Genomic DNA, 26,533 nt, shown 5'->3' on the forward strand with positions numbered 1-26,533 from the left:
GTAAACGTATAAACGCACCCAGAGGTGGACTGAGGAGGGTGGGTTTGGCCAAGCCATAGTGACAAACTACAGCAGCTAAAATCCCTCCGGGCTCCTCTGGAAAGGGCTCGCCCTGGTCCTGGGTGAGCTGGGACCCCGGTCCACATCCCTGGCACAGATGTTCAGGGCTGTGGTGTCCCCATGGTATCACTGCGGTGACCAAGCTGCCCCAACCCAGCCCCAATCTCACCTCGAAACTTCTTGGGAGGGTTGTCCAGGTCTCCAGCCGCCGGCTCCACCACGCACCGGTCGTCCACCAGCCTGCAGGACCAAGCAGGGACAGAGCTTCAGAGACAACAAGGCGGCAGCGGGGCCTGAGCAAGCGCAGCGCCTTCCCCACAACCCACAGCAGCACGAGGGCAGACGCGCGTTGGCACCGGCTCCAAAAGGACAGCATCAAAACCTGCGCCTCCTGTCCCCTACCCATTTGCATTCATATATATATAGAAATATTTGGCTTGACGACACTCAGCTCCTGCAGCCTCTCATGGGTGCCTGCCCCAAAGGCATCGCCCCCTGCTCGCCGCCACCCTCCAGGTTTTGCCGCTTGTGTTTTTCCTACAGCCCTTTAGGGCAGACCGCGGGTACAAACGGCAGTGACGAAGCACGGTGATGCTGGGTGTCGGGGCCTTTGCTCAGCGACCCGTGCAGGAGGCTCTGACGCCCGCACCCTGCAGGAGCAGATCCTGCCTTGCTCAGCACTCAGCTGAGCCAAATCCACCCCGGGGCGATGGGCACCGCGTGGAGCCAGGCTTTCTGCCCGAGCCAGAGGCTGAGGTTACTGCTCACAGCCCCTGTCCCCAGGTCTCCGTTAAAACTGGTAAAAATGTGAGGGGTTCAGCTTTCACTTAATGGTTCTTCTCCTCCAGCCAGGAGCTACCCCACCAGGACACAGGAGGTGTAACTGTCGCAGATGGAGGTAGCAGGGCCCCCTGGAACCAGTTGTTAATTATAATTTAATTAATTATTATCAGGTGCTGGCTCTGCCCATGAGACACAAAGGGCTTTGCTTCTCCTGCCTGCCCCCTCCTCATTTCCCAGTGTTAAGCAAACTCCTGCGGGCTTGGCCTTGGGCGCTGAAGCCCTTCCCTGCGATTTCAGGATGGGACATCACTCCAAAGTTACTGAGGCCAGCGAAGCACAACCGGGGACGAGGCACCCCTGTGCTCGGCCCCAAAATCGTGGAGGGGTGAGCATCACCCGAGGGCTGCTGGGCGCCGGGTGCTGCAGCGAGACAGGCTGGGCCCGCTCGCCCGCTTTCTGCCGGCCCCCAGGAGGCAACTCAGGGAGAGAAACCACGCTCCTGCCCCAGGCAAGAAAGCGAGGAGCATGTCCCCACCTGAAGCCGGGCAGCTGGGAAGCAAGGGGCTGGATGCAGGAATGCAGCGGCTGCGCAATCCGGGAGGGAGCATCTTGGGGGGAGCACCGCGATGGGGACAGGAGGAGCGCGGTGGGCACATGGCACGGCGGCGAAGGGCACGGTGGAGCCTCCACTGCTGTCCCCACTCCTCGGGGGCTCTCGATGCAGCCAACGGACCCAACAGGCAAAGTGCTGCTGGGTTTTCGATGGAAAGAGAAATCCCACGTGCCGATCTGGCCCCCCTCCCCTACCCCAGCCGCTCTCCAGAGGAAGGGAAAATTCCTCTCCATAGCTCGGCAGAGAGGAATTTGGCCTCGGCGCTGATGGATTGGGACCCCGGGGACCCCAAGGCTGCCGCGTCCTTGGCAGCGGAGGCGCTGGAGCGGGAGCCGGCATCCCGCCGCGCAGCCAGCGGCACCACGGGACCTTTGCCTTTTGCCCTCGCTTCTCGAGCCAGAGCTTGTTTCTCCTGGCTGTTGTGTGCAGCCTCTCCCAGCCGGTTCAGGGGGGTTTGGAGGAGCTCCCCTCTGCCCGCTGGGAGGACCCATCCCTCGTACAGCTCAGGGAACCAGCGGGCCCCGAAGGTGCAGCCAAACCGCGCGCTGTGGCACCCAGGGGTCACGGTGCTGGCAGGAGAGAAGTTTGCTGAAGCACCAGCTCCTGGGGCTCGGACAGATTAACCTTAGATTTCAAGTAAAGAGAAAAAAAAAAAACCAGAAATTGTCTAATGTTTTGGTGGCAGCAGCAGATTAAGAACAACTAGCAAAGCCCCAGAAGACTGGAAAAGGCAAACAAACCCAGCCCTGAGGTTTTGGTAATCAAACATTGAGCTTTTTGCTAGGCAGCACTGCCTTGGCTGTGCCCACGCTCGTGGTCGGCAGCAGGGGCTGCTGGGCTCCTGACCCACGCCTGCCCAGCCCAGGCTGCCTGGGGAAGGAACCGGGATGGTCCCCGAGCTCCTGCGAGGCACAGGCTCTCTTGGGAGGGCAGGGAGAGAGGTAAGGAAGGATGGGACAAAGCAGTGCTAGGAGGAGAAGAGGCAGCTGCAGACAGGGGCTTTATTGCACATATCTCATCGCACAGGAGATATGCAAAGCCTCAGCCCAGCCCGATGCCAGCCGTAGGCTTGTTTGGTTTCTATTGCTCTGAAACGCTGCTTTGCACCCCCAGCACCAGTCAAATAAGAGCAACGGAGCAAAGCACCAGCCCTCAGCAAGCGCCCACCAGCACCTACAGCAGCAGAGGGCTTGCTCTGTTTATTAAAAAAAAGTAAAATTTAAGGTCTCCATTGTGGCTGAGGTTTCCACGCAGCCCATTTCCAGCGCCGGAGCAAATGGCACAGGCATCTCCTACCCACGCCAGCTCCATCTCAAGCCACTGCCTGGAACTTCTGTGCCTGGCGCTATCGCTCTGCGACGCTGGGCTGCAGATAGCGACCTGCCGGGCTGGAAGCCTTAATTAGTTAATGAGCTCAGAGCAGTCTCAGTGTCTTTAATCCCGGAATTACACGCTCTGCAGGAATGCAAAGCGCTGTTTTTATTAAACTGATACTCGGGACGAGCCTTGTTGGGTTAAAAATCACTGAAAACAGAAAGGATCCTGACGCGGTGGACATGAGTCACCTGGGTTACTGCTGGGGCCAGGCCGGGTTTGCTCTAAAAACCCGCATCAGCGCGGCGGGATGGCGCGAAGCGGAGCTCCCTCCGCTCTCAGAGCAGTGGGGCCGCTCGGCGTGGGGCACGGCCACCGCAGCTTTCATCTCCCAGGTGTTAATGAGAAAACCTCATCAGCGTCCGAGCACCTGGAGGAAGACGCTGGGAGAAGCAGCAGGCTGGAGGCACCGCTGAAAACCCCACGCTTCGCCTTTCTGAGTCGCCCCTTGGGAGCACCGGGGGCCTGATCCTGCGCCTCGCCGAGCCTGCTGCATCTGGTTAGCTTTAAGCCCTGCGAATCGTCACGGCGGGTCCAGCGGGGTTTGTGCTGCGTGCCTAAAAACCGAGCACAAAGTGATTCCCTGGCCCGCGGCCAGGGCACTTGGCCTCGCGCGAGGCTCAGCCTTCGCCGGAGGTCAGGGGACGCAGCTCCTCCAGCGCCTCCAGGCCAGCCACCCCTGAACCCAAGCGGGGACAGCAGCCAGCTGGGGCTGTCCTGGCGGCGAGGAGGAGGAGGAGGGGGGGAAGAGCAGAGCTCGCCATCAGGCACGGGGCTGGGTCAGCCCCTCCGGCACACAGCCCGCGCGTCGGTCGGCCTGGCAGAGCAAAGGGAGTAAAAATAAAGCGAGTGAACGTGGCACGGCCACAAAAACACAGCCTTGTCCCCGCGCCGTGGGGAGGACACCGCTCTGCACCTCGCGTGCTTCTCCTCCCCGCAGGAGCGAGTTCGTCCTGACCCGGCAGGGCTGGAGTTACCCTTTAACCAGCTGTGTTTCCCTGAACTGCTCCACCCTGTAAATCCACCTGCAATCACAATTACAGCCATCAAAGGTGGTATTTCATGTTAAACAGCCAACTGGCATCCAGGCGGGCTTGCCACTGGCCCGGCCCCTCCACCAGCCCACAGTGCTGGTCCCTGAGCCCCCCAGGATGGTGGGGATGGGGCAGCTCATCGCCCCGACCCGCGTCCTTCTGCTCCTCTCTAGCTCCAGCCATTGGGTGCCGGCTCACTGGGGACACAAGGTGAGATGGGGACACTCCTGGCAGCGGTTTCTCCCAGGGCTCACAGCATCACCACACCCAGCAGGAACCAAACTGAGGTCTCCCAGCTCCTCTCCCTGCTTGGCGCTGGTTTGGTTTGCACAGACGATGCCCACAGAGCATCCCACGGCAGCAGCCGTTTCCCCACCGCAGACCCAGCTCCAGCAGTTCCAGCTCCACGAGCACAAAGCCGCCAGGAGTTACTGGTGATTTTTTACTAGTGATTTTCCCCGAGCATAAAAAGCACCGTTCCCTCAGGCACCTTTAATTTTCAGCAGCAGAGTCCTGCAGAGCCCTTCCCTACCTCCCCGCTGGGAACAGCCTTGAACGGAGCCGAGGGGGAAGAGGAGCCCACCCCTGGGTCCTGCACTTCTCTGCACCCCCTGGGGAGCTTCCCACGTCCCAGACCCTTTCTGGCAGCTCCGATACACCCATCCCGCTCTCCCATCGCCACAAAGGGAATGCGTTGGGCACTGAACAGCCCAGCCAAGGGATGCCCCCAGCAACGCGGCTGCCCTGACCCATCGGTGTTGCTTCAGTGCTCAGCTCCTGCCCTGCGCTTCTTACATAGCCTCCTCCTTTGGGTTTATCTTCAGCATTTTAGTGACTTGGGGAGTTTTGGCCAACGTTCCCCCACTTAGCTGAGCACTGGAGCGCACACGAGTACTCCCCACCCTTCAGCAGGTGGTTTTTCCTCCTGCAGAGCAAACGCCCACTGCAGGCAGCGTCTGCAGGAGGAAGGGTTTGTGCCCTGGGGCTTTCACCAGCGTGATGGGGCCACAAGCAGAACAGGCTCAGCCGGGGGGGCTGCAGGGCTCCCCCTGCCACCAACCCCCATCGCAAGTCCCTTGGATGAACGGGGAAAAGCGACCACTTTTTTTAAAAAAAAGTTAAGGCTTAGTGTTTATGCTGGACCTGATCCTGCTTCCCTGCTGCTTTTCAAGGCATCCTGCTCCCCGATGCACTGCAGGGCTGCTGGACCCCCACATCCAGGACTCATGGGGGCTGCTAAGAGCCCCACAAGATCCCCCAAATGATGGTCTGGGTCCGTTCCACTGCAGGGCTTCACCCTGGGCTGGAGGTGAAGGACTCCCCCGCTCGCTGCTCCTGGTCCAGAACCACCAGTGCAAACGCACCGGGCTCGCTGGGTTTAATTCAGCAGCTGCAGAGCCACGCACCGCGCTGCAGCCTGTCCGAGCGTCCTGCAGCCGTGGCCACAGGGGCTGCCAGCACCGCTGTGCCTCCCACCTGCGGTGCATCCAAGCACAGAGCCCTGCGCATCCTGCGGCATCACCTGCAGGCACCCCCGGCTTTGTATTTAGGTGGCGTTCAAACCCACATCAGCCAGGATGCCCCAAAGGCCCCAGAAGTTCCCCTGGGAAGAGCTCACTGCCCTGCCAGGATGGGGAACACGGCACCAGGACTTTGGGGTGCATCCTTTAACTTTTGGGGCCAGCACCTGGAAACTCTCTGTGTCATCCCATATAAAGTGGGGATCCCACTGCGGACCGCACCAGCCCAAACCCGTGCCCTCCTGCCTTCATCGAGGAAGGATGGAGGGAGTGCTTCCACAGGGTGCTCAGCTGGGCACGCAGCACCCAGCTTGGGGCTGGCAGAGCTATTTGCCTTGCAAATGAGCCAAATAAGGTCCCAAACAGGCAGCAGTAGGGCTGGGGAGAAGCACTCTCAGTGAGTCACCCACTCCCTTATCGCAGGAGTGATTTAAGGTGCGGTTGGGTCTCTCAGGTCGCGGGGCACAAGGGAAAACAGTTTCAGAGGGTGGGAAACAACCCAGAGGAAACAGAGCCCTGGGAAAGCGAGGCTGCCCAGCAAAAGCTACGCTGGGGCCTGGGAGAACGGTCTCTCCAAGCAAGCCCTGCTTTTCAAATGTTTATAAAACTAGAGAAGCATTCTGCAAAAAAAATAAAATAAAATAAAATAAAATAGAGGGATCTGGGGACAAGAGCTACAAAGAGACTGGAGCTCCAGAGTGTCTAAACACCTCTTAATTTGCCTCCTGGTGAGCCACTGGGACATGCTGCATGGGCTAATAACCAGCGCCGGCTCCCACCGGGATGGAGGCGCGTTCAGCACCGCGCCGCCGAGCTCGCAGACCCTGCCCTGGGACATCCCCCGTGCTGGGAAAGCGAGCGAGCCGCCAGGAGACCCCTCCAAAAGGGACCTGGGGGGCGTCCTCCCACCCAGCCCGGCAGGGAGGGCCGGGCGCAGAGCGGCCGCATCCTGCACGTGCAGGACCCAAGGTCGGCACCACGCAGGTGGGCACACGGAGATTTTGTGCCCGTGCCCTCGCCCACTCCCGCCCAGCAGCGGGGTTTTGGGCACCAGGCTTCGGCGGGCATTAAGCGGGAGGCTGAGCGCGCCCAGCAGTGGGTGCGCGTACACGTGTGGGCGCCGGTATGTACGGCTCCGGTTATACACAGGCATGTGGGAGCAAGTGCATTCATCGCAGATTATAGAGCCAGGCAGCTCCTGCCCCAGGAATCCCATCCAAGGCAGCATTCCTGGCTGATCTCAGCCTCTCCTACATGCGCGATGGGGCAGGTGCTGGCACAGACCCACGTCCTGGAAGCAGCGCCGGCACCGCTCGGAGCTGCAGGCAAGATTTGGGTCCCTGCTTTGGGCAGCCCAGGAGCAGCGGCGTTTCCAGTGATCCCAATTGTATCGAGGCACCCCACGGTGAGGTAGAAACCCTTCTGTGCCCAAGAGCACCCAGCAGCCCTGCCAGAGCCCTGGCCACGACAAGGACGGGGCATCTCCCTGGGCAAATGTTCCTGCTTAGGCATGGAAACTGCAGGGACAAGGGACAGGTCCCCGAGGTCCCTGCGTGTCCCCAGGTGGGGCTGCGAGATCCTCTCCTGCTCTGCTGTGGGAAGGGGCTGCAAGGAGACGGCTCAGCCTGGACCTGGCCGTGCTCACACTGCCCCCAGCCCCCAGCAGGGCTTGGTGCCCATGGGCACCCACGGGTGGTGACCCCGCAGCGATGCCCGCTGCGAGCTCGGCCCCGTGGGACCACAAAGCAGGCAGCAAGAGCTGGAGAGCCATCGGTGCCCGGCCCAGGGGACAGCCACCAGCAGCCACATGGGGCAGGGCTGGCAGCTCTCCTCCTGCCATACCCCACAGAGGAACCACAGCTGCCCGAGCCCCACGCACAGCCCCAAGGACCCTCATGCTGCTTGAGCCCCCCTCGTCCCCTCCAGTCCCCAGAGACAGGGAAACAACTTCTGGCCACGGCCGCCAGAGAGTGGGCTGCAGGTCCCCCGGCCCTCCCCCAGGGCCACATCCTGCCCCAGCAGTGACCATCCAGGACGGAGGGGGCTCCCTAGGCTCAGCCTGCACTCCCCATGGCCCCGCACCTGCAGGAAGAGGTTCCCAGCCCCTGTTCCCACCGGGGTCAGCCCCGACACCACCTCCCCTTCCCCTTCTGCCTGGAGAAACAAACCCACGGTGCCGGGCAGGCTCCAGGACGGGGCTCACTCACCCCAAAGTGCTGATGAAGCCGTTGACCGAGCCCTCGGCGTACAGGGAGACGATGTCCCCGATGTGCAGGAAACTTGACATCTCATTCATGGTTGCCTTCGACCCGGCGCAGCGCCGCTTCTTCCCCAAGTCACCTTCCCTCGCAGAAATCCACCATGGGGCAAGCGGGGCTCAAGGGAACCAGCCCGGGGGGCTTCTTCCAGCCCAGGGGGGGCTTCTTCCAGCCCGGCTCTCGCCCCCTTCTCCTCGCCGGCTCCCTGCGAGCAGCGGAGGGGAGCGGGACGCGGGCACGGGCTCTCGCACAACTTTTACATGTGCTGGGCAGGACGCGAGCCAAGGGAGCCGGGCAGCCGCGGGCGTGCTGAGAGGAGGAGGAGGAGGAGGAGGAGGAGGAGGAGGAGAAGGAGGAGAGCGGGGAAGAGGCTCAACTAGAGGTTTGCATGAGATCTGTCCGGCTGTCCGTGTCTCCGTCTCCGCACAGCTTTCTACCTGCAGCCAATAGAGAGCAATCAGGAAGTCCTGCTCGAAAAAGCATGCAAATAATTTTGGCCTGGGAGGAGAACCGGAGCTGCTTGGGTGTGTGTGTGGGGGGGGGGGGGGATGCCCAAAAAGAGGCCCCACCCTCTGCTCCCCGCCTCCCGGCTTGGGGGAGCGTGGGCCGGGGGGGGGCAGCACCCCAAAGCCATCGAGCAGCCCCCGGTCCCCCCATCGCCGAGGCTGGGCACGCCACACTCGCAGCAGCCCGGCAGAAGCGAGGACTTCCACCGCACGCCAGCTGCCCTGGGTTCACCCCACGATGCAGCTCCCCAGGGTGCTTGGCCCCCCAGCCCCACAGCAGAGCCCCCCAGCCCCGCCACCAGCCCCTCCGGGGTCTCCATCTCGCCCCCCTGGCCCCGGACTCCTCTGCTTGGAAAAGCACCGGGTGCTTCCTTGCCGGCCGTGGGGGCTCTCGGGGTGCTGTCCGTGCACAAACACGGGAGAAAGGGAGGTGCTGGGAGCTGGCAGCTGCACTTTGCGTCCCTCACCAAACCAAATTCCCAGTGCAGGTGGGATGTGACATCGCCCCCAGCACCTGCCAGGGGGAAACTGAGGCTGCTGCGACCGCCCCGTCCCACCCAGCCCCTCTGCGGCCACCCCAGCAGCGAGGGCGCTGCTCCCACCGCCCCTCCATCTGCTCCATCCTCCCCAGGAGCAGATCCAGGTCCCCCAGCCCTCCGTCCCCGCTCCTAAGCCCCGCTTCAGGCAGCACTCCCCCAGCCCGGCTATCCCACACCACCTGGGAGCAGGGGAAAGCCCCGGGCTGAGGGCTGGGCGGCTCTCGCTGGATTTTTCTGCCCCAGGCAAGTGTTTGTGGCCGGACGGGCTTCCTGAAGCCTGGGTGCCAGCAGACAGGTCCCCTGCTGGAGCAGATCCTGCTTCACCTCCTGCCACCTCTCTCTGTCCCCCTCACACCCATGCACCATCACCCAAACCTCCCCCAGCTGCCAGCCCCATCCAGCACCCAGCCCACCCATCACGGCCAGCAGCAGGAAGGGCCCACAGGCACCCCAGAGTCCCCCCTGGTGCCTAAATCCCATCAGGAGCCTTTTTGTGGTGAACCTGGGGCTGGACAAGCAGCTCTGAGCTCCTGGTGTAAAAGGAAAAGGACCAGCGGAAAAGGACCACGTCCTCAGAGCATCTTCTGGACAGCACAACTGCCCTAGTTCCGCAATTTAATTAAAACTTGTCTGCTGTAAAAACAATACTGGAAGGAAAAAAAAAAAAAAAAGATGCTTTTCTCATTTATTTCCCTCCTGTCCTCTTTCCTCGCAAACAAACACACAGGTTTCAGGAATCTAAACCTTGCCCTAAATAGTGATTTTTTTTTTTCCACCAGGAAACGGACAGGTCCCCTGGCAGAACAAAGGGGAAAAAAAAATTAGTGCAATTCCTTCGGGGGAGATGCGAATTCAGGTCCATCAGGATTAGCTGCGTTTTCAGCACAGGACAAATTTAGAAGCCTTTATCTCAGGGCAACAGAGGGGGAAAAGAGAAGATCATAAGAAAAAAAAAAAAAAAACTCGCTGCTGCTAAAAGCAAATGAAGGTTTCACAACAGGAGCTCAAAGAAAGCCCCCGAGGAATCAGAGACCAAAACTTTGTGCACAAATCAGTCTCTCTGATCAAAGGCACGAGTGGCATCTCAGCCAGCACTGCGGTGCGCCCACCGGCATCATCGGGCACGGCCAGGCACCACTGGCCCAAGCTTGGCTCCCAACACTCCCATCGCTCTGCACCCCTGGGACTGCTCATGTTTGCAGAGCACCGAGCAGTAAAAATCCCTTGGAAGTGAAAAAAAAAAAAAAAAAAAAAACACCACTGCACTAAGCAAACACGCGTCTGGCCTGGTTTCTGCCATCCGGAAGGACGGGGAGCAGCGAGGTGAAGCCCCTCACGGGCTCCCTCGCACCCCCGGGCAGGAGGCAGCCCCGTCCCCATGCTGGGGATGGTGGGCACCGAATCCAGCCTGCGCTCTGCGCCTTGTGTCCGCACTCCGGGCCTTGTCTCCCTGTTCCTTGTGTCCCGGGCCTTGTGTCCCCGGGCCTTGTGTCCCCGCTCAGCTCCATCAGGGACGGGGAGCAGAAGGCGTTTTGGGGACGCACCCCTGCCTGTTCTGCACCCACCTCAATGCGGGCACAACCGCAGGGAGCCATCACGCTGCCAACCCCATGTGTGCCCCCAGGGTGGTCTCTGGGCTGCTCCCAACCTGCAGGGATATTTTGGCATGGGTGCAGACCCCACAGTGCTGGGGGGAGCTGCAGAGAGGCTGCAGCCCCCAGGTAAGCGGAGCAGCCCTGGCCGTGGGGATGCTCCCAGGCGCACGCAGCTGAGCGGCTGCCTCACTCCCCCCACACCCCGGGGAGATAGAGGAGTTAAAAATAAGAGCGTTTCCTTCCTTACCCCCTACTTTAGGCCACGCGATAAATGAAAACTGGGAGTTTCTGCCTCCCAGAGAGGAAGCGGCTGCGGAGAGGCGGCCGGTGAGTCAGGCCAGCAGCAGCCATCCCCTCTCCCAGGCACAGCCTTCATCCCTGGCGGGGCTGGGGCCACATTCCTTTCACATGCTGAAATTGCTCCTTTGCGGGCAGTCGCTCAAACTGCGGGGCCACCTCCCTCCCCCGGGCCCCCCGGCCTCGTCCGCAGGATGCTCCTTTGGCAACGGATCCCCTCCACCCACACCTCCCGCACGCCCTTCCCACGACGGCCCTTGGCTGCCGGGCTTTGTGGCGAGAGTTCCCCGAGGCTGCAGCTGCACCGTGTTGGCTTCCCGACCCTCCAAAAAGCTGGACGGCCTCAGAGCCCCCCCCCCCAGGTTGGGCAGGAGCCCAACTGGAGCTTGAGTTTGGCCAGAGGCTGTGGGAGCAGGAACACCATTAGCTGTGCGGCGGGGATGCCGGACAGGTCGTGGTACCCAAGCAGCATCCCAGAGCCCTGCTGGATCTCCTCGGGCATCCCAAATCCAGGCTGGGAACTCAAGGGTGAAGCCGCTTGCAAGAGGAAAGCAAAAAATAACTGTAGGCTCCTTTGTTAGGGGAGGAAAGAGGGAGACACTCAGGCCCTTGTGTGTGGAGCGGGAAGGCTGTCAGCAGATGCACATAACAGGGGGATTCTTGGCCAGGAGGCGAGTTTGCCCCCCTTGTCCTGTGGGTGCTGGGCATGCTGACCCCGCCGCTGCCCACGGATGCAATGCAGAGGCCACCCCGGGGTCTGCACGGTGCCCTTCACACCACTGCACCCTCCTTCTGCCCCAGCCACCCCGCAGAATCAGGCCAGGACCGACTGCAGGCTACAGCTGCCAGCAAACAGGAGATGCTTTTCCTCCTAGGTGAGGATTTCAGAGCCCAGTTTAACCACCACCAAAACAAAAACCGCCCTTTTGGTGCAGAAGATGCTACGCGCATCCGGGTGACCTGGTGACCCCAAATCTCCTTGGTTTGAGCTGCAGACCCAAACCCCAAACCTCCCCACCAGCAGCCAGCTGAAAGGGGACCCAAGGTCTGCTGGGGCAGGGCTGAAACCCCTGCAGACAACTTCATTAACGGCAGGGACGAAGGCCAGCTCCCTCCTGCCTGTCCCATCTGTGCCTCCGCTCCCGCCTGGCCGGCCCCGACAGTGGCAGCACGCAGCCTCACGGGAGCAGCTCCCCCAAAATAGCTACAGACTGAATGACTTTGGCCCACATCCTCAAAGGTGTCGTGGCTCCAGGTTACGTGTGCTAACCCGAGCCCCTCTGACCCCACAAGGGTGGCTGGAACCCATCGGTGCACAAAAAGCGTCCCTTGCACCAACCCTGGGCTGACACCAGCAAGACAGAAATGATGAAGACACAGGAAAATAGGGAAAAAGAGCGATTCCTCCAGTCCTACCTTTACCCCTTGCCCATCCTCCTGTCCCCCAGGCCCACCCTGCCCCAAGGAAGGGCAGGCAAAGCAGCCAGAGCCCAGCAGAGGGGAAAAAGCCCCCCGATCCCACCCAGCCTCCCCAAAAAGGGTTAAGCAAAGCCGGCTTGAAGACACTTTGTACTTGGGTTTAAAAATACAGCCAATCCCCCTGTGGCGTAGCTCCGTGCAAGTTGCAGGTATATTTCCACAGCCGAGCCAATAACCTTCCCCGAGGGAAATTTAGGCTTTTTATGATTAAAAGGGGAAAAAATAATAGTGGGGAATTAAATATAGTACAGAGCAAGAGAACAATTAGCAGTTGCCGTTAGCGACGCCGGGCCAACTTCGGGACAAACGCCACAGCTGTCTGGGGAGCAGCGGGGCCAGGGCAGTGCCCAGGTGACAGCAGGGACTGGGGGCACCTTTGGTCCTTGGCTGAGCCGACCCCACAGGGCCCTCGGACCCAGCGTGCAGCCCGCCGGGACCGGCCGCACCTCACGGGCACGATTTTTTCTCCTTTGCCTTTATCAAGAGCAAATGGAAGTGTTTGCACAGGCCTGTAACTTCCCTAATAAGCAAACACAGGTTAATTGTGGGGTGGAGCAGGGGCTGGGGCTGCCAGCTGTACCCTCGCTGTGGGCCACAAGGGCAGATGGCAGCAGGGACAGGGCGGGCGAGGGGCGAGCCCCGCTCCCCATCCGTCCCCGCGCATTGCCCAAGAGCTGGGGCATTGCACAGCCACCCTCGCTGGGCTGTCCATCCACGGCCCCGTGCTCGTTGCCTCTTTGTGGCTTCCACACAAGCTCCTGAGCAGTTGCACAAGGGGGTTTTGCCCCACATCGGCCGCTCCATCGCCCACTACGGTCACCCCCGTGTGACAGCATCACTCGCAGCTCTGCTGGCTCATCTCCGAGGGCATGCTCTGATTCATGCCCTGGGCAAAACCCTGTTACTTCCCCAAGCTCTCCTCGACAGCCTCGTGCAGTCCCCATCGATGGGCAGGTTTTCAAGAGCAGCCCCAAGACCTTCTGGAAGCAGATCAGCTCTGACCCAAGCTTGGCTGCGTTTCTGCTCCTCCACACTCGCTCATCCCAGCCCCTGAAGAAACCCAGAGGGCTCCGCTGCAAACCCTGCTCCAGCCCGGAGCCTCTCGCGGCACAGCCTCCGCTTTCAATAGCTCTTCAGGAGATTGATTACCATGCCAAGCAGCATTTCCTCTGCCTCCAAGTGGGCCACGCAGGCCCTCTGGCCTGGCTTGCGGTCAGCGCACCGCGATGAATGAGCAGCGCGGCTTATCGCAGCACGGCCGGGAAGTGCGCTCCCGCCGCGGCTCGGGGCGGGCACGGTGCCCACCTCCGCGCATGGCCAGCGATGGGACAGGCTCCAGCTCCGAGCTGGGGACTGGGATGCTCTGCTGGGCTGAACTGGGGTGTACTGGGAGAGTCTGGTCCGAAGGGCACTGGGTATCGTGGAGAGAAAGGACAGAGCGCAGAGGAACCAGCTTCCCACAGCAGGCTTGTCCTGCCCCGGCCTCCATTTCCCCCCTGTAAAGTTTCGCCTAAAATGGCTGATGTGAGGTTCTCCCCTCCTCCCCAGCTTTTTTGAGGCAAGTCAGTGCCAAGCAGCCTAATTACAGCCTTCGCTGAGGTAACCACACGCTCTGCTGCTGAATGAGAGGCTGGGTTACCGTGTGGCTCGGGGCCAGGGCCAGCTGCCGCCCCGGCTAGGCTCGGCCACCGCCGCTCCTCCGTCACACCGGTCACATCCCCAAGGGACAGGGGGGACAAGCAGACGCCATTTCCCTCCGGCAAGGGCGTGCTGAGCACGGGAGCTGAGCACCGGAGCGTGCAGGCAGCCCTGCCCGCAGCAGGCCGCGCTCACGGTGGGTTTTATGGGCTCCCTTAATGAGAGGAAACGTGCTGCGAGCGCGGCCGTGGCGCAGCTCCCAGATCAAAGGAGATGCTCGGGGCGAGCTCGGCGATGCCGCGGTGCAGGTGGCTGTGGGAGGAGGATCCCATCTGCCCTTCCACCCTGTGTCAGGACTGGGGGGACATGGTGACATGGGTGTTCTCTAGGGCAGGGTCAGCATTGGGATCCCAGCTATAGGAACTGGTGGGGAGGTGAGTGCAGCAGGGCTCTGCTATGCTCCAAGCATTGCAATCTGCCAGAGAGAACCCCGTCCCGGGGCAGCAGAAATCCCTCAGCAGCAGCACGGGGTGTGACCGGCTGCTGGAGCTGGGAACGGAGGCACCCCCAGAGGCAGCCAGCACAGCAGTTACCAGCCCAGGCTGCAAAACACGTTTTTGCTTTTGCTCCAGCAGAAACCTGTCCCCGGGTGCACCGGGGAAAGGTCTGGATGCAAATGTGGGAGCAGAGAGCAACAGCAGCAAGGAACACTGCTGCTCCCAGAGCACGCAGGCTCAGGGGCCTGGCTGCTCCCATGGGTGCAGCTGAGGCTCCTCTCTCAGATGAGCCCTAAAAGCCCTACACTGGGCAAGGGGAAGCCTTCCAAAGTCACAACCCCGTGCATGTGTCCCAATACAGCAAAACCCAAACACACCAGCTGCTTAGGAAAGAGCAGTGTCAGACCCCACAGGGTGGGTACTCACAGTTCAGGACCCACCGTGTCCTTGCTTAGGGTAAGGCACCACAAACCACATCTGCCCCAGAGCTGCAACCCCTCCAGCCCCATATGAAATACCTCCCCCTTCCAGCTCCCTCCCTTTAAAGGCACGCCTGCAGTTAAAGCCTTCAGGGCTGGGTTCGCTGCCCTACTCCTGGGTGTTGCTGGACCAAAGTTTTTGGCTTTTTCCTGCTTAAAACCTGCTCAGCACAGAGAGAAGAGGAAGATCAGGTGCGCGGTAACGGTGTCTCGTTGGGCATGTCTCCACAGATGTCTCGGGTGAGGGATGAGGTCCTCACTCCCAAAACCAGCTCATCGTGCTGGGGGGGTGAAGAGAAGCCAGACAGAAACCCCAGCAGCAATCACCCTGTGCAGTTTCATGGCAGGCAAACCCTCCCAGCAGGTCCAAAAGCCACTTGGAGGAAGCCGCCCAAATGGCACCAGGAGGATTACCGGCAAACCAGGCTGGCAGCCTGAGATGTTATTTCAAGGGACAGGCCACCAAAAAAGAACACCCATTTGTGAGAATAAGAGTTGCTGGGTGTGCTTGAGAAGCACCAGGGAGGGATTTTGCTGCTCTGCCTGCTTGCAGCCCAGCTTGCAGCGAAGGGCGGCTGCGGTGCAGCCACGGTGCCGCAGGACCCCGGCGTCCTCACACCCCAGCCGTCGGCGTGTGCCTCCTCGGGCTGAGTCACGCTGCTGGGCCGGGGTGGTTCCTAGGCAGCTTCCACCGGCACAGAGGAATGCATTGAACAAAGACCCGAAATCCCTGTTTGCTGTGGAGGGAAGAGTTAGTCATGCCTGTGCTCCGCGCTGCTGAGTCACCCCGCGGCCGCTGAGCCGTGGGATACGGGACTGGAGAGGGTGGGAGCGACTGTTTGCTGCCTCTACGTGTAAATCGATCCGGAGGCTGTGCCGATGCTACAAAGCAAGCCAAGAGGGGAGAGGAATAGTTGGCAACAGTTTATAGCTGTTAAAGAACGGAGAAAGGAACCTTGGAGGTATTTTATTTGCAGGACCGGAGCTGGCTTTAAAAATTATAAGTAACGTTACGTTGGGTTTTATACACCACCAACAGACCCCAAAGCTCTCTTACATGCTGCAGCAGATGCTGCTCCTTCCTGCCTGATTCGGAGCAGCAGCTGGGCCCCGATTTCTGAAGGCATCAGCCCCTCGGCTGGGGCTCGGCTCATGGCATGGTGCACAACTGGGAAGCGGATGGATTAAAAATCTGCCCGGGCTGTCCCAGGAGCAACGCCGGTTTTGTGCAGCTAATGAAAAACCCGCACAGAGGCAGGACACAATTGCCTTGTTGCATTTTTAAACTGGGACGCAACTCACATCCCTGCTGGTAAAGCGGAGTTTTCTTTATCGTGGATGCCAGTTTACCGTCTAGCATTTAATTTTAACACCAAAGGCTCAGCTCTCCAATGACTAACGTTTCCTTTGATCAAAATCATGGCTCTGGTGAGCAAAATGCTCCAATGCTGCTGGGAGGGAGCGTGCCCAGCCCGGCTGAGCAGCACGCAGCCACTTCCAGTGCCCGGCCCCATGCAGGACGTGCGTGCTGGAAAAGCTGGGGATTTATCTGATGGGGTCGGTCGTTGCTCCTTATCCCAGCCAGGAGCATCTCTGGGGCTCAGCTTTGTGTGTCTGGGTTACCCCAGCGTGTGTGCCCCATTGCACAAGCCTAGTGAGTTCCCCTGGGAGGGGTGCGGACAGAAATAGGTGCATCTGTGCTTTGTGTCTGCAAAGGGACTCAAACCTCTGAGTGTAAAGCAGGAATTACATCTGCGTGTAAACGCAGCCCTGGGTCCCTTTCTGGGTTCTGGTGGAGGCAGGGGAACCGGTCAGCCCGCGGCCTGAGAAATTCCTGCCCACAGGCTGCCTCAGCCACTCGCCTCCAGAGCTTGAATCATTTCTCTCATTCGCTGCACAAGACAGATGATTTCCTTGAAAATGGACTCTTTGTTTCACAAATATTTCTCCCGTCTTGACCGAGACTCTGAGCCTTCTTTGTTGATGAAATGACAATCTCTTTCACAGCCCCGTGATACCATCAGCAGAGAGAGGACTTTTGAGGCTGGGCTGAATTGCAAGGGAAGAGCCTAAGTGTATGCAGACGCCCTGCACAGAGGAAATGCTGTGTGTGCTAGAGCAGCTTTGTTTTTGAAAAATACCAGGCTACGTCCGTGGTGGTTTCAAATTTGGGGCACAGATTGTCTAGTTGTTCTGTGATTTTGGAGCACCTGAAATAATGGGATCTCAGGCTGGAGGCGATCTCCTAGAACCTCCTCACCACCACCACAATACAAATGGGTCGTAATAAAAAATAAATTAGTGTGAGTCCACAGAAGCCAGCAGAGCTCTATCCCTTTCAGAGGCCGAGGATCCAGATGAATATTTCATTGAAAATATCCTATTACGCTGGCTCATATCATTGGAATTTCTGAGTGCCTCACATTTGTAGTGCAACTTTACGACAGCTTTGTGAGACCTGGAAATCTCAGATTGAAAGTTATTCCAGGCGAAGGCCATCTATTTTGCTCCGTCTTGGTGCAGCATCTCATGAAAAGGAGACCACAGCAGGGACTTTGCGCTGCTATCGCAGACCCAGAATAAGCAGAGTGAGACCTCGCATCTCGGAGCACGGCTGCACCGAAGCAAATTGGGTTGAGGCTCCTGGTGCCAGGGCAGTCCCACCGGCGCATCCATCTCTGCAGCCGGACAAGCTGCAGCAGTTCCAGCCCCCTGGCATTGCATCAACCTCTGCTGTCGGTGCCTGGGAAAGCAACGAGGTTTGCAGCAGCTTCTCTACCTTGCACAGGTTGTGAGCAGCCTCGCTTGCCCTAGCACCCCGTCGGTGTTTGTAAACAGCGTTCTTAAAATACCTTGAGCAGGATGTGGGAGCATCACGTGAACGTGCAGCTTCTTGTCAAGGCGATGGGCCCAGTTCTGCCCTCGAAGGGCAGAGCAGAACAACCCAGCCGGCTCGCCTCCGCCGCCCTGTGCCGAGCAGCGCCAAGGACGGCTCAGCGAGGACGGCTCCACGTCCCACCCATGTGCAGGGACAAGGGCTGCGCCCACCAGGGGTGCTCGGATGCTGTGGAAATGACTCTGACATCTCTGCCAGACCCAATTTGGCAGATGACACCAGCTGCTTCCCAGGGAGGTGCGCGTAACCCTGAAACGAGCTGCTCTGAAGTGAGTCAGCCAAGGCAAACCCTTCCTCCTAACACCTCTGAGCCAGGCGCGGGTGTCTGACATATGACCTGGCAGAGGGAGACTGCTAATAATACCAGCATTTTATATAGCGCTTTTCTCTGGGAAATCTCAGGCTGCTTTATACAGAAGTCAAGTTTATTTGGAGCTCAAGGCTTCTAGGATGTGTCAAGGACAGAGTTTTGGTACCCAGAAAGGCGATGTAGGAATGACCTATTGCCACAAGAGCTCTGCCACGCAAATTTAGTAAGAAATTAACGATGGCTCTGGGTAATTTGCCACTGTTAGGATCCAGAATAAAAACCCCAGAGACAATCAGGGAGGGAATTCATCTCTCATGGGGTGTTCCAGGCTAGCCAGGAGAGTTTAGGTGCCACAGCCCCATTTTGTGATGTGCTCCAGGGACCCGCAGGAGTGCGAGATGGCTGTGAGAGCATCTTGAGCCATGCCAGGAGCCCTGGCTGCTCGCAGGAGGGACGAGCTCCGGGGCTGCACCCAAGGCAGGTGCCCAACCCTCGGGGGAAGTCCAGGGAGGGAGCCAGCGTGGCCTCCCGCTGGGGACTGCTCAGAAATAGTCCCGAGCAGCGCAGAGGAACGCCTGGGGAGAGCGGGCGCGTACACGGCGGGCTTTGTCTGGGGCAGGTCGGCTGGGTGTGTGCTTCCTGGCATACAATTCCCAGATTAGCAGGAGCCGGGCTGCCAGCAGCTCCTCCAGCCCCACTTGCGCGGCCCGGTCATCACTGACCGGTGACCATCAGTGCTGGGAATCGCTGCCGAGGTCAGGTTCAAGCTGCCAAATGTCTCAGGATGGCCACAGGGGATGGGACGAAGCAAGGACACGGCATGCACTGGCACAATGCATGGGTGGGCACAGAGCAAGTGGGGCTGGAGGTGGACAGGATGGGATGTTTATCCCAGGCACCTGAAGGGTAAATGAAGGAGCAGGGTTGCATTTCTCGACCGCACAGGGACAGGGAGCCCCGGCCCCTCGCCAGCATCCCTGTACGAGGTCGGTGTTACCTCTTAGCCCCAGAGAGGGGGACAACCACAGGCCAAAGGATCTCGCCCTTCTTTTTGCAGTGGGTGAGGTACAGAGCCAGACCTGCCTCTTCTTACTCCCACATTAAAAAATTAATAAATAAAAGCATTAAAAGCCACAGAATAACGTGGAAGACACAAAAAAGCTGGAGGGCGGGAGGAAAAGAAGAAAGCAGGAAAAGTGATTCGACACAGAATTGTTTAATAAGGGAAAGTAAATAATCAGAGAGAGAAGCGAGAACAATTTATTCACACTAAATGCTGAATCTCAAAAAATTCAAACCAAACCTGGCCGTGCCAGTCTGTGCAGTGAGACCCACAGGTCCTTCCCCAAGGAACGGGCACGGGAGAAAGCAGGAAGGAAACGGGGCATGTGCATGAGAGACAAACAGGGGGGAAGAAGAGTAGGAAGCTGGAGCAAGGGGCTCCTCGGGTGACAGAGGGGAAGCACCAGGTCTCCTCCAGGAGGGCTGCTGGTGTGGGCGGCTCTGCTGGGGGCTGCTCCCCATCCCTGCCCGGTGCTGGCTCTGGGGAAGGAGAGATGGATGCACCTCAGGGTGGTGATGTTGGGCGGCTCTGCACCTCCAGCATCTCTCAGGGCAATAGCTGGACCCATGCCAGCACGCTGCAACCAACAGCGGGCAGCCAGGATGCTCCAACACCCCGCTGGCACCCGGCTGCTTGCACCCCCCGGCCTCCAGCCCCATCGAGCTGGGTGCCAGCAGCACCCCGCCGACTTCAGGCATGTCACTGCCTCATCTGCCCGTGGACCATGCTTGTGAATGGGCATCTGTTGGCAGACACCCCCTTGGAAGCCGAAAGGAGCTGCTGTGGGCTCAAGGATTGGCCCCATGCCCTCCCAAGGGAGGACAGAGACACCCCAGCATCCCCATTAAGCTCTGGGAGCCTTCCTAAAAGCTAGAAACCCGCACCTGCCCACGCACTGCAGAGCGAGGTGGCTGCAGAAAAAGCCGAGCAAGGAGGAGAAAAAAAAAACAACCGAGCAAACAACCCGCTAAAACTCCTGGCCCGTACGGTGCGAGACAAAAAAAAACGCCTCCACACATTTTTCCAGCAATATTTAAGAGTTCCCCATCCCCCTGTCGCAGCTGCTGAAAGCAAGGCTACACAACGGGGCTTGGCACGAGGACGGGGAGGGGAGGCTGAGCAGGGACCCCACACACCCTGACTCGCGGCACCCCGCTTCCCCACCTCGCAGACACGCTCTTCCTGCAGGCAGAGCAGAGGAAGCCGCTCTTTCCTCTCTCTGAGGCTGTCCCAGCCTTCGGGAGGAGCGCGCTAGTCTTCAGAGGCATTTGGGAACGCGGCACTGAGCCCTGCAGGACCGGGCAGGAGCTGGTGTGGCCTTGTAGGAAAGGGGAAACTGAGGCAGGGAGTGCAGAGCCACACTGCTCAAAGGCAGAGCCTTAAAACTATGCTCAGCTGATGACTGACCTCGCTGAAAGGTGCTGCTGTTTCCACAGAAAACCCCAGCTTTACCAGCACGGGGTTGTGGGGCTGACACTACGCACTTCTAAGTGCTTTGGCCCAAGTGGTCCCCCAAGGATTTGGGGCAGGAGGCTGAAGTACAGCCCCAACCCCTCGCCCTGCTCCAGCCACGAGCTGCTGAGAGCTCTCTGGTGACAACCAGCAGTGACCGCAGGGCACCACAGGGGCCCTTGGCTCATGGAGAGATGCCCCACGACGGTACACTGAGGGTATTTTTCCCTTGACCAACCTCATCCTTATCCAAGGGCTCCTGTGTCGCTTGCTCCCAGCTCCACCCGGCTTCTCCCAAAGCAGCCAATGGTTTCTCCCAGTCTGTCTTCAGAAAACCTTGGATGAAGAAAGAAATATGTCAAAGAAGCAGTCACCCTGCGTACAACAGCAAATTAAACCAACGCTCTGAACGTGTCCTCGCAGCAGGAATCGGCTGCAGGCACCAACTGCTGGGTCACACCAGCACAGACCTGCAGGACCCTATAATCAGGTTGTCCCAAGCTTTCTGCCTGCTGCGAGGTCTGCCAGTGTGCTTGACCACTCTCCGGGGCTGATGTGCCAAGGATCAGAGAGTTTTCTTGCTGCTTGCAGGAGCCCTCGCAGCCAGGAGGCAATGGGCTTACTTCCCTGGGTGCCAAAAAAAAGACCCAGGAGATTACAGCGAGGGCAGGGATGGGAGCTCCACTGATCAAAATGCTTCAGATCCAGCGGGCAAAGTTGGAGGGAATGGTCTGGCCAGAATAGGGCCATGCTGAGGACAGGGGTGGAGGAGCAGGTACCAGGGATTTCTTTGCTCCCTGCTTGTGGGCAGCCCAGACGATGACACTCAGAGCACACACACAGAATCATCAGAGGTAGACCCATGCTGAATGTGTCCCCTTCCAGTGGTTATACAACAGACTATCAGGAGGTGTATTTGTAAGTTATTTTGTCCTAAACAGATCCCAGCTCTTCCAGTGCCTGGAACAGACAAGCTGGCTCACGCCGCGTTCTGGGGGCACGGCAGGCAGGCTGCTCGATTAACTTCCATCAAGCACCAGTAGCTGCTGCGGGAACAAGGCCTGGATGTTGGGCTTTCTTTAATGAATTTGATAAATCTGGTGTGCCTGGGAAGTGCCTTGCCTCGAGCCTCGTATTTTCCTCGTCCAGAGCCCAGAGACAGCATAGCTGTGACGGACTTGGCACGGAGAAACCCTCAGGGTGCGGGCGGCAGCTGCATGCCGTGGGGAGCCAGAGCATTGCACCTCCAGCCTTGGCATCCTCCTGCCTCCTCACCCTGCTGGGAAAGGCTCGCCCAGAGCACGGTGACTTGCCCTTAGTCACATCCTGGCCAGTTAAACCAGGCTGTGCCGAGCCGGATGGAGGCGTGGGTGCTCCGTGCTGCGCAGCGGGCTGACCGCAGCAGGGTGCGAGTCCCATTTTGTCCAAGAATCTGGGGGAGACGAGCCTGCCTCCACGGCCACGGCCACGCAAGGCGTGCCACGAAGCCTGCGTGGCCCAGGTGCATCCATCAGTGCCCCTCGATGCGCCCCATCCCTGCTGTCCCCTGCTCCCCGCAGCCAGGAGCGGGCACCCGGCGTGGCCCCACGCGTGTCGGTGGCAGCCCGGCTGCCTTAGCCCGGCTCGGCACGGTTTGAAGGCTGACAGTGCCACCTGGTGCCGCGAGGGGATGCCGCTGCCCTGCTCTGCAGGCTGACAGCGGGGGGACAGGATATTGGGGTGCCCCCCAGCAGGACGGGGCTGGGAGCCCACCTGTAGGCAGGGAGCGCGTCGCGGGGCTCTGCGCGCAGCTCCAGCGTCGCGGGGCTGCTGTCAGCCGCCTCCAAAAGCGGCTCCTCTTCGCTCTCCAGTCCCAGCGAACTGCCCGAGGCATGAGGCTGCAGGGAAAAAATGAAGATAAAGGCCATCAGAGTTGATAAAATGCCTCTGCACAAGCTTGATTCCGATGTAACGCTATTTCCAGCGGCTGTTCGTGAGGAAAAATGCTAGGTGTCCCCACCACCACCGAGCCAATTTACCAACCATCCATCCAGGAGTGCTTCACGCAGGTGAGGGGATCTCTCCGGGTACAGATGGGAAACTGAGGCAAGCAGGGGAAGAGGCTGGCCCCGGGTCACACAGGGAACAAGAGACAAAATCCTGAAGGAGTTTGGCTCCGGGCTCCCACACCCTAACCCTTAACTTAGCTCTCGTCCCCCGTATTTCTCCAGGCAGTGGCAGGATCTGCAGCATGGTTATGCTGGCTGGAAAAGGAAATCTATTAAAAATAAATAACAATAAAATAAACTTCCTAACGGGTTCAGGCAGTTCCCCAAGACTGCTGTTAAAACACTGCCCCGGAGTCCCCCTCTGCTGCCTGGAACAAACCATCGACCGTTTCTGAGCTGATTTAGTGCGCTGCACCAGCCAGCAGAGAGGGGGCCTGATTTGTCTGGTGTCTCCGTGCTGCACCGTTCACACCCACAGCTACGCTCCAACAGAGCGGGTTTATTAAAGCTTTATTAAGGCACGAGCCTTCCAACACCCCAGCTCCTTCCTGCTGCTCCCCCAGGTCCCACATCAGCACCTCTCTGAGCCCTGGCCCCGCAGCTGGAGGCTCGGCTCTGCTCCAGGTTTGTGCCTCTGCCGCAAACCTGCCTTGGTTTTGTTGTCTGGGTTGGAGACACCCACCCTCCTCCACCCGTGGCCTCACTTTGTCCTGCAGATACTAGGGGAAAACACCAGCATCCCCAACCAGACCCCTATCTCAGGTGAAGACCGAGTCTGTAGGGTCTTCTCCTGTTCTATTTGGGATCAACGTGTTAGGTAAGTTATTGCAACAGGATTGTCAGACAGCAAGATAATTCTGCACATGCAGCTCACTCCAGGGCTGCTGGGTGACAATTTGCCCCAATTAAATAACCATGGTCACAGTGGGGGCTGTAAGATGACCAGGAAGGGAATCCCAAAGGCCTGGCTCTTGCTGCTAGCCCCTTTTCCCACCCATCCATCTCTTTTCGGCAAATATCCCAACACCCATCACAGCCCTGCAGCATCCTGAGACCATTTCCTTGCTCAGCTGGAAAGGATGTGGGGGTGCAGAAGAGCTTCAGAGACACCCCTGAGAGCCCACAGCCCCGATGCGTTGGTGCCTGGGCAGTGCCAGCACCGTCCACGCTGATCCCTCCCTACACCTCTTCTTAGGTCTGTGGGCACTTAGACATGCCCAAAAATCCTTCTCACCGCCTTCACCCCACGCTCCACATCCTCTCACCAACCTTATGCGAAGCCCAGTGCTGTCTGTTCATGCTGATGAGCCTGTTCCACAGGGAGAGCTCTGCTTTGGAGGATCCTGCACCCTGATCTGCTGTTTAAGACAAGCCCAGAGAAAGCAGTGACTCCCCAGAGCTGCCTCCCTTCCATGCTGCCCTTGGCACGGCAATCAAACATTTCAAAGGGCACACTGTGCCAGGTCCAGATCCTCCAGTACCAGGAAAGCAAACGGACCTGCTGCCGGGCACGCCTGGCACTGGATTCAGTGGCAAAGAGGCTGAGGGGCCCCATCCCATCCCATCCCATCCCATCCCCATCCCACCCCTGGGTGATTTTCAGCACTCTCTGCTCAAGCCCTTGGGTACTCCCCCAGTGGTCTGCCTCCCCGGGCAGTCCCCCTGGTTGGCAGTCTCCAACACACGGTTTCGATGCCAGCATTTAGCCAGCAGACAGCCTGCAGCACTAGCCCCTGGGCTTGTACCCCAAAAAGCAGTATACAGACCCGAAGAAGGGCTACCGGTGCCTGGGACCAGCCAGCTGCCCCGGGCAGCCCTCACACCCTCAGGTTTAGGGGGAAGGAGGGGGCTCCTTGCCCTCTAAGCCACCCTCTCACCTTTCAGGAGCTGCCCTTTGTCCCATTCAGCATCAAAGCCCACAGAAAATGTCAGCTCGGGGCTTGCAGAGCCGGTAATGTCTTCATCAGCAGCACCCGGACCTTGGAGGAGCCCATCCCTGAGGGCGAAGAAGAATCAGGCATGACTGAATGAAGGCATGAGCAGCATGGCCATTTCGGGCCCCCTAGCAGCACAGTTGGACCCAACTGCACCCTGCCAGCAGCCAGGAGAGGCCCGGGAGCACAGAGGTTCCTGATGGGTGCCACCATTTGTGGGGAGCAACCTGGGGAGCCTCAGGGAATGGAGCCTGCCTGGGGGTACAGGACACCCTGAAACACCACACAGGTTCGGGAAGCCAACTGGGGCCTTACTGGGAGTGCTTGGCTCATTTCAGTGTTCTAAGTAGCAAAAAATAAAAACATAAAAAAGGCTACTGGCTGTTTATAATATCCAACCGAGCAGCTTTCTGCAAAGCATCGCCTGCTTGGGATCTGACGAGGCTGATGCAGCCAAGGTGGCTTCACCGTATCCCTTTGGACATCTGCATCCACAAAGACACGGCACTGAAGCGACTGTGGCCCCATGCCACCCCCCACCCATGCTTACATCTCCAGAGCTTTGTCCCCAAAAGCTTCTGCCGAGGCCACCCCGCAGGCTGCATCCTGCTGGGCCCCGCTGCCGGCAGGAGCCTCCTGCCCGTCACCGGCCACCTCCAGCTCCGTGTCGCTGGTGCCAGCGCTCAGGCAGCTCCTGCTGCTCCCCAGGGAGCCCTCCAGGCTGAGCTCCCGCAGCTCCCCCAGCAGCAGCTCTGTGCCCTCCCTCTCTGCATCCCCCAGGGGCTCCCAGTACAGGCCCTGATGGCCCCCGGGCTCCCTGCAGGCAGGCGAGACCCGCTCTCCCTGCGAGCTGCCAGGGTCCCTGGTGGTGCCCGGCTCTTGGCGCTCCGCTCTGGGCCCCTGTGTCCCCAGAGCGCTTCGGTGGTAGCCAAAGAGCCCCCTGAGGAGCTGGAGCAGGGAGGGACGGCTGGGCACAGCCTGTGGGGCATCCATGGCTGCCAGCGCCAGCAGCGGGGCCGGCCGGTGGCACAACGGCTGGGATTGGGATTCGAATCCAACGGCCCCAACGGCCCCGGAACACGGAGCTGGGCTCTGAAATGAGCTGGGGGGAAGGATGGCACCAAGGGGGGCAACACGTGCACAGCCTGGGGCTGGGGGAGCAGAGGGACCCCGAAAAATGAAGCCTCTCTTCTACCCACAGCAACTCACTCCAGCTGCATGCCCACCTCCGCTGTGGCTTGGCCCAGCCCGGGGGTTTTGCACTGTTAAGGGAGGTGGGAGGGGGGCTCACATGAAAGGCTCAGGCACCATCCAGCAGCACATCAGCAGGCCGACAAGAGGCTAAAACACTACTTCTTCAGGCAGCAGCAGAGCAAATGACTTTGTAAACAACTTTTAAAAGGAGTTTGCCACCACGCTGCAATACGTTCACGACAACGATGGCAGCAGCAGAACCAGCAGCAAACCCAACAAACTATTTCTCCCCTGGGCACTCAGGCACACCTTCAGGGTTTTCCTAGGACTGGGATCACAGGCAGGGGCACGATGTCTCTGCAGAGTTCCTGTGCTCGGCAGAGCCGTGCTGTAGCTGCAGTGCCACCGGCACAAAGCTTTCTCCACAGGTGTAGCAAGGCCCTCGGGGCAGCTCGCTGGGGGGAGTTTGGTTTTGCTTCTACGCTCAGAGTTTCTCCTGGCTGGCTCTGCCAGCATCTGCTCACCCGTGGATCTGCTACCCGTCAGCTAGCCCACAAATGCAGGCTGCCAGAAGGGATTTTCCCACCCCAAACTCATCTAAAACTGCCGTGTCATCGTGATCAGTTGAAACTGAGATTCTCCCCCCACCCCAGCTGCGTCCTCCTGTTTCCTTTCCTCTGCCATCGCCTGGCTCAGGCAGCCAGGCAGGGCAGGGTTCCCATGAAGCACAGTTTGCAGCCCTCCTCGCCGCAAAAATTGCCCCTTCTCATCAGCCCCTTGCTCTCCGTGGGGCAAGAGGAGGGCTGGGAAGGCAGAGCTCACTGCAGCGCCCTTGCCAGCAGCAGCCCAGGTTTAGGCCGCATCAACCAGTCGGTGAAATCACTCCCTAAAACGCCACAAGTCCAGAAACCAGAGGCTCCTCATGAGGCTGTTCTGCACCTTTGTGCTTACCCCGGCAAAAGGGGCTGCAGGAAGCCAGGAAATTTTCACATCTGTATCTGCAGCCACGAAGCCAGCTTGGAAT

At 59.4% G+C, this 26,533-nt stretch overlaps 1 protein-coding gene across 1 annotated transcript in view; it reads right to left on the minus strand.

The window, feature by feature from the left end:
* The window catches only part of ITPR3 (inositol 1,4,5-trisphosphate receptor type 3), a 41,083-nt gene extending 33,093 nt beyond the window's left edge, over positions 1-7,990 (minus strand). The window contains exons 1-2 of the mRNA XM_035569115.2: positions 7,592-7,990; positions 230-300 (exon numbers count right to left, since the gene is read on the minus strand). Coding sequence (XP_035425008.1) covers positions 230-300; positions 7,592-7,680 — 160 coding nt within the window. The 5' untranslated portion in view covers positions 7,681-7,990. The remainder of the gene's footprint in view (positions 1-229; positions 301-7,591) is intronic.
* Between the last annotated feature and the right edge of the window lie 18,543 nt (positions 7,991-26,533).

This window comes from Cygnus atratus, chromosome 24 (genome assembly GCF_013377495.2).
Source record: "Cygnus atratus isolate AKBS03 ecotype Queensland, Australia chromosome 24, CAtr_DNAZoo_HiC_assembly, whole genome shotgun sequence".
NCBI classification, from domain to species: domain Eukaryota; kingdom Metazoa; phylum Chordata; class Aves; order Anseriformes; family Anatidae; genus Cygnus; species Cygnus atratus.